The sequence below is a fragment of the Pecten maximus genome, chromosome 13 (assembly GCF_902652985.1).
Source record: "Pecten maximus chromosome 13, xPecMax1.1, whole genome shotgun sequence".
Taxonomy (NCBI): Eukaryota; Metazoa; Mollusca; class Bivalvia; order Pectinida; family Pectinidae; genus Pecten; species Pecten maximus.
Genome location: NC_047027.1, coordinates 14,534,974 through 14,557,941, shown reverse-complemented (window position 1 = coordinate 14,557,941; position 22,968 = coordinate 14,534,974). Strand labels below are relative to the sequence as shown.

Genomic DNA, 22,968 nt, shown 5'->3' with positions numbered 1-22,968 from the left:
GGGGAAAGTGAGAACAATAAATCACATGTAGACCTTAATAATCTGTGTGTTATAGATCACCTGATTTATCAAGACTCGTTTTTGAAGGTCAAGGTCACAATTTGAAATCAAACTGAAGCACAGTGACTTCATTTACTATCGCAATCTGAGGAAGTGACATGATTCAATATGTCAATACGACAGTACATGTGCGTAACGGAATAGATGCATGTGCATTGTATGCGTGTAGCACCAATTACACAGTTGTGCTATAGGGGATCTCTGAGACACCCAAACTAAATCGAGGTCATCAGATAATGGGGTCAAAAGTTCAACTTCGTTTTACAAATTTACATTCAATAATTCACATATAGGTAGCGTATACACTTAACTCGCACACAAATCAAGTTATAACGTGTAAGGTAGCGTATAACCTTAACTCTAACACAAATCACAGGTATAATGTGTAAGGTAGCGTATAACCTTAACTCTAACACAAATCACAGGTATATTGTGTAAGGTAGCGTATAACTTAACTCTAACACAAATCACAGGTATAGTGTGTAAGGTAGCATATAACCTTAACTCTTAACATAAACCACAGGTAGAATGTGTAAGGTAGCGTATAACCTTAACTCTAACACAAATCACAGGTATAATGTGTAAGGTAGCGTATAACCTTAACTCTAACACAAATCACAGGTATATTGTGTAAGGTAGCGTATAACTTAACTCTAACACAAATCACAGGTATAGTGTGTAAGGTAGCATATAACCTTAACTCTTAACATAAACCACAGGTAGAATGTGTAAGGTAGCGTATAACCTTAACTCTAACACAAATCATAGGTATAATGTGTAAGGTAGCGTATAACTTAACTCTAACACAAACCACAGGTACAATGTGTAAGGTAGTATATAACCTTAACTCCAGCACAAACCACAGGTATAATGTGTAAGGTAGTATATAACCTTAACTCTAACACAAATCACAGGTATAATGTGTAAGGTGGCATATAACCTTAACTCTAACACAAATCACAGGCATAATGTGTAAGGTAGTATATAACCTTGACTCTAAAACAAATCACAGGTATAATGTGTAAGGTAGCATATACCCTTAACTCTAACACAAACCACAGGTATAATGTGTAAGGTAGCATATACCCTTAACTCTAACACAAATCACAGGCATAATGTGTAAGGTAGTATATAACCTTAACTCTAAAACAAATCACAGGTATAATGTGTAAGGTAGTATATAACCTTAACTCTAAAACAAATCACAGGTATACCGTGTAAGGTAACATATACCCTTAACTCTCACACAAATCAAAGGTATAATGTGTAAGGTAGCATATAACCTGAACTCTCACACAAATCACAAGTATAATGTGTAAGGTAGTATATAACCTTAACTCTAACACAAACCACAGGTATAATGTGTAAGGTAGTATATAACCTTAACTCTAACACAAATCACAGGTATAATGTGTAAGGTAGCATATAACCTTAACTCTAACACAAATCACAGGTATAATGTGTAAGGTGGTATATAACCTTAACTCTAACACAAACCACAGGTATAATGTGTAAGGTAGTGTATAACCTTAACTCTAGCACAAATCACAGGTATAATGTGTAAGGTGGCATATAGCGCTTCATGTTGAATTTGCCTCTGTCCAGTTGGCATTCATATTGACTATGAATACCAACTGAAAGCCGTTCAATGCTTATATTTACCATCTGCGATTTTTTATTTGTCGTGCGATTTGGTTTGAAATTTTCAAATTCAAATTTCAGTTGGCAGTTCATAAGCTGGTGAACTCGCAACTGAATTGGTAGGGTTATATAGTGGCAGTGCCATACAATGGTAAATATAGGGAAATAACCGCAATATGATTTTGAAATGACATGTAATTTCATAAGAAGCCAAATGATCACGACTGTTTACAGATACTGAGAAAATATGCTACAGTTTATATAATAAAGTTGATTAACGCTACGAAAAGTAAAAACCTTCCTTTACATATCAACAAAATGTCCTCGCTATATAATATGTTAGCTGGCACCGGAATATTGAAAATTTTACATTTGAAGTGAGTGTTTCTGTTTGAGTTGCTTCATTCGTCATCTGAACTTGAACTACTGTCGGATTCCGGTTCCGGTTCTGGTTCTGGCTCTGGTTCCGGTTCCGGTTCTGGTTCCTCAATGGGATCAGTCATGACCTCTGCCTCCGCCGTTTCCAGTTCTGTCATGACCTCTACCTCCGCCGTTTCCAGTTCTGTCATGACCTCAACTTCTGCCGTTTCTAATTCAGTGTTTGTTTCTGCTTCCTTCGGGTTTGAGAAAATGTATTTCAATTGTTTCTTAACACTTTTGCAGTTTTTCTCGTGAACTTTCCCTCCTTCTAAATCTTCCATGATGTCTTTCAGGCCACGCCAATCACGACAGCAGACGGACGATACAGAGATTCCCGCCTTTTTCATTTCACGTAATCCGTCTCTGTTTTCTTCCTCCTCGTCGCCATCTCCATCGACACCGCGAAGTTTTACAATTTTCAAAGAAATAGAAAAATTCTTTTCCTGTTCATGAAGTGACATTACGAACTCGCTGAAAGGGTTTGAAAATGATGGTGACGGCGAGTAATTCATGTATAACTCTATGTGGAGGTCATCCCCCTCCAAAACAAAAGGTTCGTTAGAAATCCATTCGAAACATTTTTCGTCTGCCCTCTGTTCGTCTTCAGCTTCCGAATGAAATATGTTTGACTGAGTTTGTTTGCCGCCATCTTTACTTATGACGCAAACAGTCACTGTATCTTCCGGGAGTTCTTCCTCCTTAAATCCAGTGTCCCAAAGGATATAGAACTCTGGCCGGTACAACCCTCTCTCGTCCGCCATGCTTGTTTAAGCTACAAAATCAAAACACAATATGTACAATTAGTTATTTTGCAGAATAGCACGTATCGATTGCGAATTTTAACATGTAGATCTATGGACCGACAATTTAAAACTGAATCGCAATGTATGACAAGCTAATTTAACATTTAGTTGACGAGCAACGCTTATTTCGTATACAATATTCACAATAAAAATAGATTACATACAATGTATATCTATATATCTATATATATTGTTGTAGACTGCCTCACAGTACCAACACGGATTTATGTATTATTAGACTAACACCCCCCCCCCCCCCCCCCCCCCCCCCCCCCCCCCCCCCCCCCCCCCCCCTCCTTTCTCTAGAATATTAAAATCATAGCTAAAATTGTTCTTTATGATTTTGGTCCCTAGGATATTTCTGATTCTAAGTTTCAAACTTGGGGGATATAAGCTAGTATAAGATTATAGCTTGGCAATTCTTGATAAAAAAATATGTACATGTCTAAGTAACTTTTTTACAACTTCAAAAGCTTGATGCGGAAATGGAGGTGTTAGTATTTATCGTAGAATAAAACTTATATTCTCTTATATATAAATACATACTAACGTGTGTAACACACGTGTCTGCGGTACATTTATATGTGTATACACGTGTCTACCTGTCAGAACAGTTCTATACAATGTTACCCGAGTCAGCATTATGTGTGGGTATTTATCGGGAAAGTTCACATGTGTTTGTTGGATGAAACATAAAATGACACAAGATATACAATATTAGGTTTACATTGTACCCCAGTGACATCCTGCACGAGAATTCTACTGATATATATATACATGTACTTACTACTCACCTCTATAACTCCCCGTGTGACTAGTGGCCCCGTCCCGCTGTCAAAGATGGCGGACACATACAATGTGTACAGGTGTAAAATATTTGCACAGTGAGAGTGTTTGTATACATACAGTGTAGGAGTGTAAATAGCCAAGCCCCTCTCTCACATGTAATTAGCCGTAACTGTCAGTATCACACGTGTGACACATACATAAGCGACATTGTATACCTGTTACAATTTACCTATCTAACATAAACTGTGAACACTTTCACACTGATTTGGCACAGGCTCCCGGCGACTCGATCGTTCCTATCACAGGGACCTGGTAATTATTAATGTGTTACAGTCCAGGTATATTTGGACATATACTAATGTATATAGCACAGGGACCTGATAATTTACTACATTGACATGTATATAGACCTATCCTTGTGTGTATAGCACAGGGATATGATAATTTGCTCCATTGATATGTACATGTATTTGGACCTATCCTAATTATATAGCACAGGGACCTGGTAATTTGCTACTTCTAGATATTTTTCTAGATCTATCCTAATATATTTAGCACGATTTTTCATGTCTTTTGAGGCTAAACTAATAATTTGATAACATTAATATAATGAACATAGAGGACGATACATGTATTGTGTTTTGATGTCTCTAAATCGGACAGAATGTTGTGGTGTAATTAGCCAGATGTATAAGAGGGAAATAAGTGAATGCATTTGAAACAGTCGGTATTGTGGTTTCCATTATTTTATTTCAATCAAATGGGCATGATAAATACGTAAATACCTCACAACAGGACAAAATGGGTTTTTTTTTATAATTGAGACAGGTTTAATTGTAAATAGTGTACAAAGTGCTGTCGCCTTTTGAAATTGCCTGGTTGGTACTAACCGTAGGCCGGTGGTTTTTCTCCGGGTACTCCGGCTTTCCTCCACCCCCAAAACCAGGCACGTCCTTAAATAACCCTGGTTGTAAATAGGACGTTTAACAAAGTAAACCAATAAACCAACACTTATACTTTTTTAAATATATCTAACATAAAAAATAATTTCACAGATAATTCATTTGAGTAATTGGTACAATTATTAGGTCTATAATCAATGTATATAAGCATCAGATCAATAATAAGCAATACAATTACCTGTAAATCATGAAGTATATACATATGTACCTCCCCCAACAATGGGCCAAGGTACTGTGTGTATGGGAACTAATACTTCATTTGTAAATTGGCATTTTGTACTACTTGATATTTTACAAATCGACCCCGTATCGCCTGTAGGGTTAAAAAAAGGAAAATAATCCAAAGAGTTTGGAAGCTCAACACCGATGCCCCGAATCTGCCGCTTTTTGAAAATTTGTCCCAACATTTTTTTTTGCCGTACTGAGTGCTAGCTACAGTACAGTGTGCATGCCGATAAGTATATTCAGAGGTTGTTTCACTAACAACATAGACAATTAAACAGCTAAACGTCTATTATGTTGTATTTTATGTGTATTGTATTGTTTTACGGCCTATCGACAATTTGAGTCATTTCGACCAAATAACACCACAGACTAGTAGGAAAATAAATCACACCAAACTAAAATGTTAAAAGGTAAAAATATAAAAATCACTGATGTCAAACGAACTGGTTAAACACATTGTATGTTTGAAATACATACAAATGCATTTCATATTGTTCCAGCTATTTGTACATAATGTTCTCAACAAGGCTCATGCGATTAAGAAAAAATATGAAATGCTTTTATGCGAGATATATTTACCTAGAGACACGTACAAGTACCTATCATCTCGGTACATTTTTTAAAGATTGCCTTAGAGTTGAATCAAAACTTCATTTTCACAAATATGCCATATTTTTATTGTGATTTTAATGTTTGCGATCCTTTTAAACCGTTGTCTAGAACAACTTTGTCCCTTTGTATACAATACTCTTCAACATGTTACTGTTCGCGTGCTATGTAATTAAAAGGTTTTTATAAATAACTGGTTTTATACTCGTTATTAATAAGTGGTGGAATATGATGCATGATAGAAAAATAATGTTAAATGGTTTTAAATAATCCATTGAAGAACATTGCACTAAAATATGAAATACCCTTCAATATTTTACTGTCTGCGTGTTACCGTATTTGACGATGTTATGTAAATAACTGATTCCAGTCTCCATTCAATACATCACTTCATCAGCGGTTGGACCTGATCCGAAATACAAGTGTAGACGGGGAAAAAAGAAGGAGAAAAAGAAGATGGCCCAGTGTCATTTTAATGGTCTGGATATCTATAGAGTTTGTAATCAATATGGAATTAGACATCAGCAATGTCATCAAATAATTCACCAAACACTTCTCGAAACCAGAAACAGCTACATGGAAGCAAATTCATCCTGTGTAAATAGTATTTTTGAATTTATTTGCCATTTTTCTTGCGAAGTATTTGTAAAAAAAAATATCATCTTAAACAAAATCCTACATGGGTTTAAACCTAACCTCTGTTAATAATTCAGGTTTAGAAAAAAACCATTTTTATTTAAATCTAGAATAACAAAACCTAGTATCAATGTAATAAAACCAGACGTTAGATCATAATAGTAATATTATCAATATACAAAGTTAAATATACGAAAAGTCACACCAGTTAATATACAATATCCCAAGATTTGATGTTTATTCATTCTTTCAAAGAACAATGAAAACAATGATATCCACATTAATTTTCTCAATTGAACGACATAAATTTTAATCCTAAGTAAGATAGGAATATAATTTAATATTATTACTATACCTTTTGATGTATGTCATATGTCACTTCTTTTCTATAACAGGAGTTGTCAGAAGACAACATATCTGTCCAGTGGTTTTAAATTCAGAATTACGTTTTTAAAAGAATGAGTAGGTCAAAGGCCACGGTCAAGATATGTAAATATAGTACGAATGACAAGGAATACACATATCAAATATCTCATACAGTTAACATGGTGTAGAGCAGGTTAGACGGTTTTTCTTTGAAGAAGGTCAAAGGTCATCAGGTCCACAAATGTAGTACCAATAAAAAAGATCACGAGGAACACATACGTTAAATACCATAACTATATCCTCATTTGTATAGACACATCACTGTGTTGCCGAAACAGACATTTTTTCATCATTGTTCTTTGACGTCAGGAAATTCCCTAAATGAACTTTCTATAAGAACACTTTTTTTGGATTTAAGGAAATAATCTAGTTAAGGAACCTTCATTAAGGAAATCTAAATAGATTATCCAGTCATATTTTACAAGCCTTTAAATAAGTATTATAATGCAACTTAAGTAGCTTGATTAATTGTTAGTATACATTTATGTATTATGGCTTACTATGCTGTTTACATGTAATTTGTTGAGCTGTTTCGAAAAAAAAGATGCGAAGAAATGCATGCTTCAGGGGAACACGACAGGCTCGCTGGTAACGAATATACATAACATGTATTACAAAAAAAAACAACAAAAAAACAATATGTATTTATGCTCACAAAAGTCTAAAACACACAATACAGTTTTATGAGCATTTCTTTGACCAAATTTGACTTTATATACGTATTAATATCGATTCTATTTTGACCATGAAATGTAAATGGCGGTTGTGAATAGTATCATTGAAGTATGGCATTTAGGGAGGCATTTCAAACATCATACCCACAGAACCGCGAAACACGCCCGACCTGCATTGCGGCACCAAAGAAGAACAACCAAAAAAGAATGGGCGAGGATTTGTGTACGTTGGATGCAATTGCTATACTAAGCATCCTTCTCTCATCCGGAGGTAAGTCTGGAAATTCCTTAACTTTAACATTTTAATAGGAAGTATAACATAATTTTAGAGAAAAATATTTAAGGTACCTTCCTTATGCACATTACCACATTACCACATTACCTACCACATTACCTACCACATTACCACATTACCACATTGCCACATTACATTACCACATTACCACATTACCACATTACCTACCACATTACCACATTACCACATTACCATTACCACACATTACCACATTACCACATTACCACCACATTACCACATTACCACATTACCACATTACCACCACATACCACATACCCACATTACCACCACATACCACATTACCACATTACCACATTACCACATTACCACCACATTACCACATTACCACCACATTACCACATTACCACATTACCACCACATACCACATACCACATTACCACATTACCACATTACCACCACATTACCACATTACCACATTACCACCACATACCACATACCACATTACCACATTACCACATTACATTACCACATTACCACATACCACATTACCACATTACCACATTACCACATTACCACATTACCACATTACCACATTACCTACCACATTACCACATTACCACATTACCATTACCACACATTACCACATTACCACATTACCACCACATACCACATTACCACATTACCACCACATACCACATACCACATTACCACATTACCACATTACCACATTACCACCACATTACCACATACCACATTACCACATTACCACCACATACCACATTACCACATTACCACATACCACATTACCACCACATACCACATACCACATTACCACATTACCACATTACCACATACCACATTACCACATACCACATACCACATACCACATTACCACATTACCACCACATTACCACATTACCACATTACCACCACATTACCACATTACCACATTACCACATTACCACCACATACCACATACCACATTACCACATTACATTACCACATTACCACATTACCACATACCACATTACCACATTACCACATACCACATTACCACATTACCACATTACCACCACATTACCACATTACCACATTACCACCACATTACCACATTACCACATTACCACCACATACCACATACCACATTACCACATTACCACATTACCACATTACATTACCACATTACCACATTACCACATACCACATTACCACATTACCACATTACCACATTACCACATTACCACATTACCACACATTACCACATTACCACATTACCATTACCACACATTACCACATTACCACATTACCATTACCACACATTACCACATTACCACATTACCACATTACCACATTACCATTACCACACATTACCACATTACCACATTACCACATTACCACATTACCATTACCACACATTACCACATTACCACATTACCACATTACCACATTACCACATTACCACACATTACCACATTACCACATTACCACATTACCACATTACCACATTACCACATTACCACATTACCACACATTACCACATTACCACACATTACCACATTACCACATTACCATTACCACATTACCACATTACCCACATTACCACATTCATATTGATTTCCATTTCAAGGCTAGGCTAATATTTACAACATCGACAGATGAAGGTTTGTGTGATTGGAGGATAATGTGACCAATCAGAATGATTCCTCGTAAAAAGCGCCATGTTGTAAAAAAACCCAATAGAAATATAAAATGAATTCGATCGTCTTGTGAAAACAATAACAACGATGTTGTATATTTAATATAGTTATATAATAAATATATGAAGAATTTTCAACATTGGCAACTCATTTGACGTCATCCATGTACAGTAACGGAAATCACAGAAAATACATGTAAAGCATTTTGCATTTTGATTTGATGGTAATAAGGCAGTGTACGAGATAATTATATAGGTTAATTGTTTGTCGACAGTACAAAATGTGACAGGAATACAGCAGTTATATACTTTATACAGCGTCTTAAAGAACTTCATCTAAACGTTTAACAAGATGGCGCTTCTTCTCAAAACATGAACTTTTCAGAAACATCGAAGTTGTGCGTTCCTAGTGTACATATTTTACACAGATAAACAAATAATTCCGTATTTTTACTGGGAAATATAACCTCATGTTTGATTTATATAAGCTAATTATAACTGTTATCGTGATCACGTACGTGGGTTCGGAGGAGTGTCGTTCCCTCCCGAGTGGCGGAGAAGACAGAGATTCACTCGACCCTTCATCAGTGTATCGACAACTGAGTCCCTCAGGATACGGTCAGTGTATCCGGGAATGTGGACGATACACGGAGTGTGGGAGTGTATCGTACGACAGGGATACCCTTACGTGTACACTGCTGAGAAATACAACTATGGAAACACAGATAACAATAATGGTAAGTAATTAAAATATTTATTTCACTATATCCTATTTTTTTTATAATTAGTATTTGCTGATGAAAATGTATGCAATTCATGTATGTGATACATCACGGTTCGGAAATAACGAACCGATTGTTATGAAAATTGACATGAATGATCTTATACAAAATATAAATATGTAAATACTATGCTCTTCGATTCTAATTTTCTCGTATCTAGACGTTTTCGAGAAATTTGATATTTAAAAGGAGGGATTATTTCAAAATAAGGATGAAAAAAAATGCTAGAATTTTCTGTGAATGTTTAGAAGGTTAACCCTATTTTAGTTGAACATTTTATTTTCTGGGCCATCATTATTTTCTTTATTTTAAAATATTAAAATTTGAACATTTTTAAAACATAAAACCATGTTGTCATCAATATCATAATTATATAAATTATAACTTTTCTTGCCGTGATTCATTATGATAAGCTTTCCAAAACTCAAAATCAAAATAGGTCATGATGTCTGTCGGAAAGTAGAATCGATGATTTGACCTTATAACTTTTAAACGAGTCTTTTCGGGTTAACATTTGAAATGCACTTTGAAAATACTTTGATAAACAATTCATCCAGTTATGTGTAATGTAGAAACTTATTTCTTTCAATTATCATTACCGAATTCCGGATATATGATCTTGAATTATTTATTTTGTATTGTTGTTTTCCTACCCATCCACAGTTGGGGTCATTTAGAACCAAGCAACACCGAAAAGACGGTCACAAAACTAAAATCACCAAACAATTATAAAGAACTAAATTGATTATAAATATGATCGGAACATGAAAATATGCACTCGTAACTTACATAACACGTTCATTGTCATCGCATTGGTTTTCAACAATGATAAGTGTGGTAACAACCAATGGCGTATAGCAAACATTAATGAAAGAAGAGTGTATCGAGTGTTCATTGAAGTAACTTCTAACTTAAAATCTGAAATGTATTTGTTTAAAATCTGCACAATGGAAATATGTAACTACAATGGTCAAAAAGTAGTTTGATTTTAAAGAAATTTAATTTATTTTTCAAAAGCGTTGTTTCTTGTTTGGCGAATTTATAACAGTTTAAATAACTAACGGTTTTGCTATGTAAATACACACCTGTCGTTATATTTTGTTTTAGCGTTAAGGTTTTGTTTTCTTGTTTGCCAATCCTTTAATGATCGCTTAACCTCTCTTACGAAACGTCAGTAGCTATATTGAGAAGTTCGTATAATTTTTGTTGGCAGGAGAACCTTGGAGCTTGCTCAGGAGTTGTCTGTAACGCCAGTAGTGTATGTGTTACATTGACACTGGGAGGATATGTCTGTATCGTCACAGGTGAGTGTGACGTCATATTATCACAACGTTTTTTTGTTTATATAGATTCAATTTATCCGAGACATTTGGATGACAAATATTGTAATTTTCATTTGAGGTATTGGAAGCTAAAACTTATGACGATTACTTCTTAAGGTACATGGGCGCTTTTTTTCAATATTGAAAAGGACACCCCACCCTCATTTGTTTTTATTACCTGTTATTATTATTGTGGGACCCTTTGTAATATCGCTTGGTTTTTGTTACAATGTATGTTATAATTATGAAATGGACATCAGTAGCCATACGTTAGCTTGTCATTCTATTGGCAGCTCCGTGGTGTCCTGCCTATGTAGGAGGTCGATGTTACACTCTTAGTGAAAACGAGGCTGACTGGAATCAAGCCAAGGTAGCTCAGATGTTTGATCTATAGCAATGCAAAATGATGTACATCTCTTTAAAATCAAAGAATTTCCATGTTCAGTTGATATATTATCCCAATATTGTAAAACTTGTATATGTTTCATTACTTATGAAAATGTATCTAATAGATCTATAAATCAATATACATTGGCAGGATTTAGGGGCTGTGAGCTCAATTCCCCTGTCCTCCAAACCTCTCCAAGGTAAAATGTTTAAACGTCCTCAACATGAGTTTCCATTCCACACCTATCAAATTCTGTCATAAAATTAAAATCAACAGGTCTCAATAAATTTCATTGATTGATGATAAACATTGAAGTAATGTATACCAAAATATAACTTCTATTTTCACGTGTTGATTTAAAATATGGGAACTATAGGTTTCCTCCCCATCCGTGTGTCAGTCCGTCCACTGAGTTTTCCGCACTTTTCTCAGTCATTTAGTGTGAGTAGCTAAAGATCAAGTTCGAGTTTCATGGTTTTTAGGGCAAGGTCAAGGTCACTTATTATTTTTCGCAGGGGCCGGTAGGGGATATGTATTGATTTAGCAATACCTAACACACCTGGTTTATTTTTACGTTCGATAGTATGTTCGTAATTCGCGTTAAGTGTTTTAGTCTTTCTTTGCTCTAAGTAAATAATTGTCAAATCGTCAATCAAAACATCAACAAAACTAAAAGTACATATTTTGTATTATAATAAACATCATTAAATGGCGTTTTGCAATATATGTAATATATGTAACATATATAATTATAACCTTTATAGTTATCCTGAGAGATCAACGGCTTCTCCTCAGCTACAATGGACACAGCGGATCTGTTACTGGTATTGTCAGATGGCCTACCCAATGGAACTAGTATGTATATCAAATAACTATCAATAAAGTTTTGGTATCCTGAAAAAGTCTTGTGTATTGTAAACCATTCTATCAACAGCTATGGCCATTTAAGGACGGCCTCCCTTGTGTGAAGTCAAACGTCCTTTCATCAGCCATAGCAATTAGAGGACGGCCTCCCCTGTGTATTGTTAACCGTCCTATCATCAGTAATGGTCATTAGAGGACGGTATCCCCTGTGTGTACTTTAACGTCCGATCAACAGAGGCAGTGTCAAGTGAGTCATTGGGAAGATAGAAGTGCATGGAAAGGAGAGAAAAAAACAAAATTTCAAATTTAGACGGTGTTGTTCGAATGAGATTTTATACTTGTGTCAATCACCATTGATCAATTAAACTGTCATATTAATTATGAAGTTAACAAACTGCATGTTTGAATGCAACGGGACACCTGTTCTACTTAACAAGGCCACATTCATTTTTGGTCATGTTTTACCCTCGGTTAGTTGATTTAGTGTTAGAATTATACCTAGTTGTCTGTTTTCTTGCTTTAAAATGCACAAAAGTATTATTTTTCGTTTTCTCTTTTGAGGATACAATAAAACCTGGATAAACTGATAACCGGGTAGTAAACTCGACAGAGAATCTTTTGTCACCTTCCAATTATTTCACAGAAAAAAAATCCTTCTTACTTCAAATTTCGAGTAAAATCGCTAATATCAGAATAAAATACGATTTTTATAGTAAACAAGAAGTAAGGTTGATAGAAAACATGATGATCGCCGACAATTACATTTCAACATTGTTTTGCTGCACGTTTCTCGGTATGAAATTTAGGTGTCAATGCCTATTAAACTGATTGAATAAAATATTTGGTCAAGAAAATGTCCATTTTTATGTCCAGTTATTAGCAATAAAAGGTATAACAGTAGCAAATGTAATAATTTTTGATAAATTTCAATTTTGAGTATCGAAATGTCAGCCCGAGTGCGCGTGAGTACTTTCATCAAGACGTGTACTCAACACTCGATGCATCTGATAACCTTTGACCTTTAGCGTATAGTAGTTACCCTTGTATTATGTGTTCACATAAATTAACCAACAGAAGTTATACTAACTGGAAGCAGAACATAGTAAGTTAAAAAAAATCAGGAAATCTAAAATATAAAGTTACAGAATGTTTCCCGGTAAGTAGCATATAATTGCTGACCACAAAAACGAGAAAAGGGAGAATTTACACGTTTATCGAGAGAATAAAAATCTTTATGTACAGACAAGAGAGGGACTTTTAAACTGCTGGGTTTAGAATAACGTATCCAAGGCCTCTATTTATGCATAAAATTATAGTTAATATAATGCACATATAAAACTAATGTTAAAACTAAAGTAGGGAGTTGTCGAAAAAGGATAAGTTGTGCGTAAAAATAAGGAACTTCGCTATTGAGTCTGGAGGAATATCCTGTTCCGAGTTTCTCCAACTCTTTAGCTGTCACGTGGTTGAAGTTTTTGTACATTATTCGCCATTTACTTGTAAGTTTAGGAACAATTAAATCAACAATTAGTGAAAAAATGCTATCTTTGTGTTTTGCGCAGTGTCTTCTGATGAACAGTATTTTCAAAAATTAACCCTTCAGTGCAGAGTTCCTTATACAGAGTCCGTATCTTGTAAGAACTGGACACATTTTTTTCCATTTTTGTCTTTAATTGAAAGACAAAAAAAATCAACAGTTCCCTTTTTAAATCCTCCAAGAAAATTGCGAAAAAGTGCTGGAAAAGCGCTTTTGGTATGAAAAATCTGTACGAATAATGAACCAACCAAAAGCGACGTTTCAAAAAGCGACATTATTATTTACGTTATGGACTGATACCATACATTTTTAATCCAATGGAAATGCTTGTTACAAGCAAGTTGAAGTATTCATTATCATAAGTGATAAGTGATGGTAAATCAATACCACATCTAAATACTACATATGCCAGTTTCATTGAATTATGTGGCTTATCACCTCCGGGCGTTATACATTCCACATTAGTATTGATTAACGTTTAAAGACAAGGACACTACAGACCCTAAACAACGCAACGTAGATAGAGATAAGTATTGTGTCATTGGAGGATACCACACCTCGGTATCAGAAGAAATGTTGTATTAAGGCCATGTCGTGATAATTAACAAATAATTAGAAAGAATTGAACGTGATTTTTGTATAAAATCTGCATTGGGAGATGTAATCCTAATCATGTAGGTAAACGAGAAACAAGATGCCCAATGGGCCTGTATCGCTCACCTGGCTCTACAGCAACTTTGAAGTTTATTGAGGTCATTTCTACAGATACTATGCTGATAACCTCTTTATTCAAATATCATAGTAAGCTGGGTTTATTCATATTAGTAAATTTTCTAGTCCTTCATTCCAGCATTCTATTGGCCTAATATCAGGTCTCGGAGGCTTTTGGCTATCGCAAAATTATTGTTTACAGATTTACCCCTGTGACCTTAAATGTAGGTCAACATCATTTATTTGAACAAAATTGGTAGCCCTTCAACCCAGCATGCTACAGGCCCAATATCAAGTCCCTGTGCCTCTTGGTTATTGAGAAGAAGTCGTTTGGAGATTATAACCTATTTGACCCATGTGACCTTGAATGAAGGTCAATGTCATTTATTTGAACAAACTTTGTAGCCCTTCACCCCAGCATGCTACAGGTCCAATATCAAGTCCCTGGGCTTCTTGGTTATTGAGAAGTCGTTTGTAGATTATGACCTATTTGACCCATGTGACCTTGAATGAAGGTCAAGGTCATTTACTTTAACAAACTTTGTAGCCCTTCACCCCAGCATGCTACAGGCCTAATATCAAGTCCCTCGGCCTTTTGGTTATTGATAAGAAGTTGTTTGAAGATTATAGCCTATTTGACACATGTGACCTCGAATGAAGGTCAAGGTCATTTATTTGAACAAACTTTGTAGCCCTTCACCCCAGCATGCTGCAGGCCCAATATCAAGTCCCTGGGCCTCTTGGTTATTGAGAAGAAGTTGTTTGAATGAAAAAGTTGACGCCGGACGGACGGACGGACGGACGCCACACCACGGCATAAGCTCACTTGCCTTTCGGACAGGTGAGCTAAAAATTATACATGTTTTGATAGAATATTTCTTATGTGCTTTACTGAACGATGCTTACCTGGAGACCAACTTCCTGAACCTTCCACCAAATAGCCTGGTTCTAGTGGAAGTTGTAACTCCTGATGGCAACTCCGGGGATACATGATCTGGTAGCCGCCCGCGTCGCTTTCTCAAAATCTGCAACAACCATCTATTAGGATGGCAGCTCGACCAGGTAAAAGTATAGTCTCAAACACCTAAAACATACCACGATTATTAGCTACTGTTTGGGATTAATAATATGTAGTATATATATAAATTTACGACAGTAACCACCTAATGTTTACCTTCACATAATCTGCGGTTTGTCGGCGTGTCATCATGACAAATAGCAGTGGAACTTGCTTGGTGTTTTCATTGGCGTCTGAGGAGATGAACTCACGAATTGAAAACAACTGCACAAAATGGTGCTTGACAACATAACAAAATTAACGAAATTATTTTATTAGTAGTATATAATTTAAGTACTCATTCTTATAATGAAATTGGAAATATATTGAGTATGACAGTATGAAGTAAATATCTTAAGGTGTAATATTTGGAAATAATATTGTGTATAACAGCAAAAAGTACATAGTTTAAGGTTTAATAAACTTAACATACTCAGTATAACGTGCTATTGAAAAAATTAGGGCTGTCACAGGTACAAATTTTTTGCCTCGGGTCTTTATAACCCCACCCGTACCCGCGGTTACCCGTTGGCTGTTGATTTGTAAGTTGTAGCCCTATATGGGCGTTTAGGATAGAACAGGAGAGGCCTTCAATATTATGAACATGGATTTGTTTGTGTTAAATGAATGCTTTGAATAGTTCTTACTTCTTAGTAGAACATTACTGTTTTCGAGGCAGCATGTTTTGCGGCCCTGAAAAAGTGTAAACAGACGATGTAACAATGTAACTGTTCCTACAGGAGACATGTTTACAGAGCACTAAACATCAATGTTTAATTGGTTCAGGTACACAATTTCAAACCTGGGTCGGGATCTCGTTACAGCCCTAGACAAAAATAGGTAACAAATTATAATCGTGATCTGTATTTAGACATACCTTGAATGTTCCGTGGACGTACCAAGTCTGAATGTCCGAGAGCAAATCAAGCTGTTCCTGAGTGGAAAAGACGAGGCGTCACTGTCAGTCGTGAGAGATGTCTGCTTGGAGAAATCCTTCTGGAGGAAATTATGGGCAATCTAATAATAGGAAATATTATCATTAAACCATTACAACAAATATATACACATTAATGAATTTGAATTGGACTTTCAAATTACGTAATGTTTCTTTAGATGACGCAATTAAGTTGGTGAATTAACATGTATCAAATGTTTATAACGAATGAAGTAACTTATGCCAGTTGTGCCTACATCAAAATCATCTTCCTGGGATTCCTATGGTTGGAGAGGTTCCCTGCCACGGTTGGCAATACGAGACAGGTTGGTCAGTTTTCAGCCTGTTGGCTGGAGGAAGTTCCCTGTTGCCCATTGTGTAAAGAACCCTCTCTGCAATTGTCCAAGAACACTGAAAGAGACATTTCACAGCCCGCTCCTTCACCTGTAATACATGTATATCTGTGTTTACTTTAACATTTTAGATATGTTCTAAATATATTAATGAACTGTAGTAATTGTTTAAAATTGAATGAAACTACATATTATTACCCAATACACATACCTAACAGACATATGTACATATTATTACCCAATACACATACCTAACAGACATATGTACATATTATTACCCAATACACATACCTAACAGACATATGTACATATTATTACCCAATACACATACCTAACACACATATGTACATATAATTACCCAATACACATACCTAACATACATATATATATTATTACCCAATACACATACCTAACACACATATGTACATATTATTACCCAATACACATACCTAACACACATATGTACATATTATTACCCAATACACATACCTAACACACATATGTACATATTAATACACATACCTAACACACATATGTACATATTATTACCCAACAGGGCCGCGGTGGCCGAGTGGCCGAGTGTCCCGACACTTTAACACTAGCCCTCCACCTATGGGTTGCGAGTTCGAAACCTACGTGGGGCAGTTGCCGGTGGTTTTTCTCCGGGAACTCCGGCTTTCCTCCACCTTTAAAACCTGGCACGTCCTTAAATGACCCTGGCTGTTAATAGGACGTTAAACAAAAACAAACAAACAAATATTACCAAATACACATACCTAACAGACATATGTACATATTATTACGCAATACACATACCTAACAGACATATGTACATATTATTACCCATTACACATACCTAACAGACATATGTACATATTATTACCCAATACACATACCTAACAGACATATGTACATATTATTACCCAATACTCATACCTAACACACACATGTACATATTATTACCCAATACACATACCTAACAGACACATGTACATATTATTACCCAATACACATACCTAACACACACATGTACATATTATTACCCAATACACATACCTAACAGACACATGTACATATTATTACCCAATACACATACCTAACAGACATATGTACATATTATTACCCAATACACATACCTAACCCACACATGTACATATTATTACCCAATACACATACCTAACAGACATATGTACATAGTATTACCCAATACACATACCTAACAGACATATGTACATATTATTACCCAATACACATACCTAACATATATGTACATATTATTACCCAATACACAACCTAACAGACATATGTACATATTATTACCCAATACACATACCTAACAGACACATGTACATATTATTACCCAATACACATACCTAACAGACATATGTACATATTATTACCCAATACACATACCTAACCCACACATGTACATATTATTACCCAATACACATACCTAACAGACATATGTACATAGTATTACCCAATACACATACCTAACAGACATATGTACATATTATTACCCAATACACATACCTAACATATATGTACATATTATTACCCAATACACAACCTAACAGACATATGTACATATTATTACCCAATACACATACCTAACAGACACATGTACATATTATTACCCAATACACATACCTAACAGACATATGTACATATTATTACCCAATACACATACCTAACCCACACATGTACATATTATTACCCAATACACATACCTAACAGACATATGTACATAGTATTACCCAATACACATACCTAACAGACATATGTACATATTATTACCCAATACACATACCTAACATATATGTACATATTATTACCCAATACACAACCTAACAGACATATGTACATATTATTACCCAATACACATACCTAACACACACATGTACATATTATTACCCAATACACATACCTTACAGACATACCGGTATGTACATATTATTACCCAATACACATACCTAGCAGACATTTTTACCCAATACACATAGGCCTACCTAACAGACATTTTTACCCAATACACATACCTTACCAGTAGTGGATACAGGATTTTGGGAAAGGGGGGGCCCTTGCGGCTTTTGTTTTTTGTTTTTTTTTTTTTGGGGGGGGGGGGGGGGGGGTTATGTGTCCGGGTGTGCTCCCCCGAAAGAAAAAAATGAAATATATAAAGCTCTGTGGTGCATTCTAGCGCACCATCAACCCCCAAAATCAGAGATTTACAAATTAAAACCGTTTTTTCCTTAAAACCTCTTTAAAAAAAGAAAGAAATTGTTTTGATCCCCATCCCCACCAGCTTAGTCTTGGATCAGGTAATGGTAATTTTATTAGGGCGTTGTGGTTTGCATGATAATTAACAAATCTGGACTAAATATTGACGGCAAAAAAAAAATACGTTGCAAGTTGCAGCGTTGTAAAATACTTATTTGACAAGGTATTAGAAATAGCCTGAGTTTGAAAATCTTTTTTGTTTTATTTGCAAAATATCAAAGAGCACGGATGCTCTGTGAAAACTGAATCCTTGGTTATTGATAAGACTAAAAAATAAATACATACTAGGATTATACTCAGTAGGAAAAGTTATAGATATAATACTACTCGCATACGATTTCAACCAACAACAATTGATACACTGATAAATGAATCAATACGCATACCTAACAGACATATGTACATATTATTACCCAATACACATACCTAACAGACATACATGTATGCACATATTATTACACAATATACATACCTAACAGACATATGTACATATTTTTACCCAATACACATACCTAACAGACGTGTGTACATATTATTACCCAACACACATACATCCCAGGGTAACAACAGCATTTAAATATGTCACAGTTTGTAAACATGACTCACAATGGCTTTGTCTGTCGATAATCTCACATAGGGTCTGTCAGCCTACCCGCCCGCACAGGTCTCTGTCTGTACCGGAAGGACCCAACTGTACATTCGGGTGCATTCGATACAACATTACTGTGACGTCTATACAGGCTTTTGTTACACGTTAAGTGTTATTTAAAGACGAATGGCAATACTACAACTGTTCCTCTCAACATTACATCAGGGATGTAAATTAAAGCTGTTATATATCGTTAATACAGGTACTAATGCTGACCGGTACGGTCAGGGATGTAAATTAAAGTTGTAGTATTGTCAAAAATGATTTCAAATCAGATATAATTTGACATCATACAGATATAATGAAATGGTTTTTAAATACTTAGTTGGTGATTGTTGTGATGATGAATTCTTCTTCGTGTTTATTTACATACACGTTGCATAATTTACATATTTGCAATGTACATTTTGTATGTATGTCCTCACTCCTGTGAGAGAGAGTTGTAAAGTGTGTCCCCGCCCGGCCAGGGCGGCCTACTGGCCGGGACTGACCCGAGGACCAGTCACCTATGGTCCAAAGGCTCTCTCTGACTGTCTTGTCTCTCTGCTTCTATATATACTAGGGACGATGTGAATTACAAAATCCAAATCACTAAATACTTAGGTAAATATATAACTCGTGTCCAAATAGACAGAGTTCTGATGTAAATTACATTGTATACCCAGGGGCAGTGTCCCTGTCAACAGGTAGTAGCCACGTCTACACATATACTGCCCTTTGGACATACCGTGCCCTCTGAATATAAATTTCCGTACTCTTAATAGATAGATTTTAAAATAAATCATTATACTTCAGGATATCATAAAAACAGGTACTAATGTTGACCGGTATAGTCAGGGATGTAAATCAAAGTTGTATTATATCTTTAAAACAGGTACTAATGTTGACCGGTACAGTGAGGGATGTTAATTTAAGCTGAATTCTATCATTAATACAGGTACTAATGTTGACCGGTACGGTCAGGGATGTAAATCAAAGTTGTAGTATATCATAAATACAGGTACTTATGTTGACCGGTACGGTCAGGGATGTAAATTTAAGGTGTATTATATCATTAATACAGGTACTGATGTTGACCGGTACAGTCAGGGATGTAAATTAAAGCTGTATTATATCATGAATACAGGTACTAATGTTGACCGGTACAGTCAGGGATGTAGATTAAAGCTGTAATATATCTTTAATAATGGTACTACTGTTGACCGGTACGGTCAGGGATGTAAATTAAAGCTGTATTATAATATTATTACAGGTACTGATGTTGACCGGTACAGTCAGGGATGTAAATTAAAGCTTTATTATATCATAAATACTGGTACTAATGCTGACCGGTACGGTCACGGATGTAAATTAAATTTGTATTATATCATTAATACAGGTACTGATGTTGACCGGTACGGTCAGGGATGTAAATCAAAGTTGTATTATATCATTAATACAGGTACTAATACTGACCGGTACGGTCAGGGATGTAAATTAAAGTTGTATTATATCATAATACAGGTACTAATGTTGACCGGTACAGTCAGGGATGTAAATTAAAGTTGTATTATATCATTAATACAGGTACTAATATTGACCGGTACAGTCAGGGATGTAAATCAAAGTTGTATTATATCATTAATACAGGTACTAATATTGACCGGTACAGTCAGGGATGTAAATTAAAGTTGTATTATATCATTAATACAGGTACTGATGTTGACCGGTACAGTCAGGGATGTAAATTAAAGTTGTATTATATCATTAATACAGGTACTAATATTGACCGGTACGTCAGGGATGTAAATTAAAGTTGTATTATATCATTAATACAGGTACTGATGTTGACCGGTACGGTCAGGGATGTAAATTAAAGTTGTATTATATCATTAATACAGGTACTGATGTTGACCGGTACAGTCAGGGATGTAAATTAAAGCTTTATTATATCATTAATACAGGTACTAATGTTGACCGGTACGGTCAGGGATGTAAATTAAAGTTGCATTATATCATTAATACAGGTACTGATGTTGACCGGTACAGTCAGGGATGTAAATTAAAGCTTTATTATATCATTAATACAGGTACTAATATTGACCGGTACAGTCAGGGATGTAAATTAAAGTTGTATTATATCATTAATACAGGTACTAATATTGACCGGTACAGTCAGGGATGTAAATTAAAGTTGTATTATATCATTAATACAGGTACTAATATTGACCGGTACAGTCAGGGATGTAAATTAAAGCTTTATTATATCATGACTGCATATTCTGGGTCACGTTCTAATAACCGACGCCACGAAATGTCATACAGCTAATGGACCCAAGTGTTATCCACTCCAAACCTCCACTTATCGACTATAGATGCCTGATTCTATAGCAGGTGGGCTTCCTTCGTCATCAAATTCATTTCCCGCGAAATTACTGGGAAATCTAAAACAATTCTTTAAATGAAATGAAGCGAAAAAAAATAGAAAACGTCTAAATAAAAGCATCGTGATCAGTATTGAGTACAACCTCAAAGTTCATTGTAAATAATTGCTACTATTTGCTAACCTAAAGCATAAGTAATTTAAATCAAATTATTTTAAAATCAATACTGTATTTCGTTTCTATCATAATCTTGAAATTTGTATCACAAGATCATTTAGAAGCTTTGCAGTACTGACTCTTTCAAACGCACAGGTGTTTTGATTCGAGCAAAGATGGCGACCCGAAGCTGTGAGGCGGTTTGGATTGGAATTAAAATGCGTATATTTCGGCAAGTAAACATCGTACAATGTCCCAGTGTGGTCTGATCATCTAATTTTGTCATTATGTATTCAGAACAGTTGTGGTTTAGTCGCTACGGTCATTAACATAAACATTCGGATTATTATATAAATACTTATTTAATTATTGGTA

General features: G+C 35.3%; 1 protein-coding gene and 1 long non-coding RNA gene across 3 annotated transcripts; both read right to left on the bottom strand.

Moving 5' to 3' along the window:
* Positions 1-1,878: 1,878 nt before the first annotated feature.
* Positions 1,879-3,965, bottom strand: LOC117340305. Of its 2 annotated transcripts, none has more exons than XM_033902070.1 (2): positions 3,712-3,965; positions 1,879-2,893 (listed from the first exon to the last, which is right to left on the bottom strand). In XM_033902070.1, exon 2 carries the CDS (start codon positions 2,880-2,882, stop codon positions 2,103-2,105), a length of 780 nt encoding a protein of 259 aa, XP_033757961.1. In that variant the 5' UTR covers positions 2,883-2,893; positions 3,712-3,965; the 3' UTR covers positions 1,879-2,102. The 2 variants fall into 2 exon arrangements, with proteins under 2 accessions (XP_033757961.1, XP_033757960.1); XM_033902069.1 differs by having other exon boundaries at positions 3,719-3,964.
* Positions 3,966-15,713: 11,748 nt separating this feature from the next.
* LOC117341255 lies at positions 15,714-20,106 on the bottom strand. The gene is made up of 5 exons (XR_004535599.1): positions 20,032-20,106; positions 17,050-17,236; positions 16,736-16,875; positions 15,976-16,052; positions 15,714-15,885 (listed from the first exon to the last, which is right to left on the bottom strand). It is a non-coding gene; the product is annotated as an uncharacterized LOC117341255 (long non-coding RNA).
* Between the last annotated feature and the right edge of the window lie 2,862 nt (positions 20,107-22,968).

Bases quoted from the DNA above. Each gene is read 5' to 3' on its own strand.
- LOC117340305 (XM_033902070.1), bottom strand. From the start codon at position 2,882: ATGGCGGACGAGAGAGGGTTGTACCGGCCAGAGTTCTATATCCTTTGG.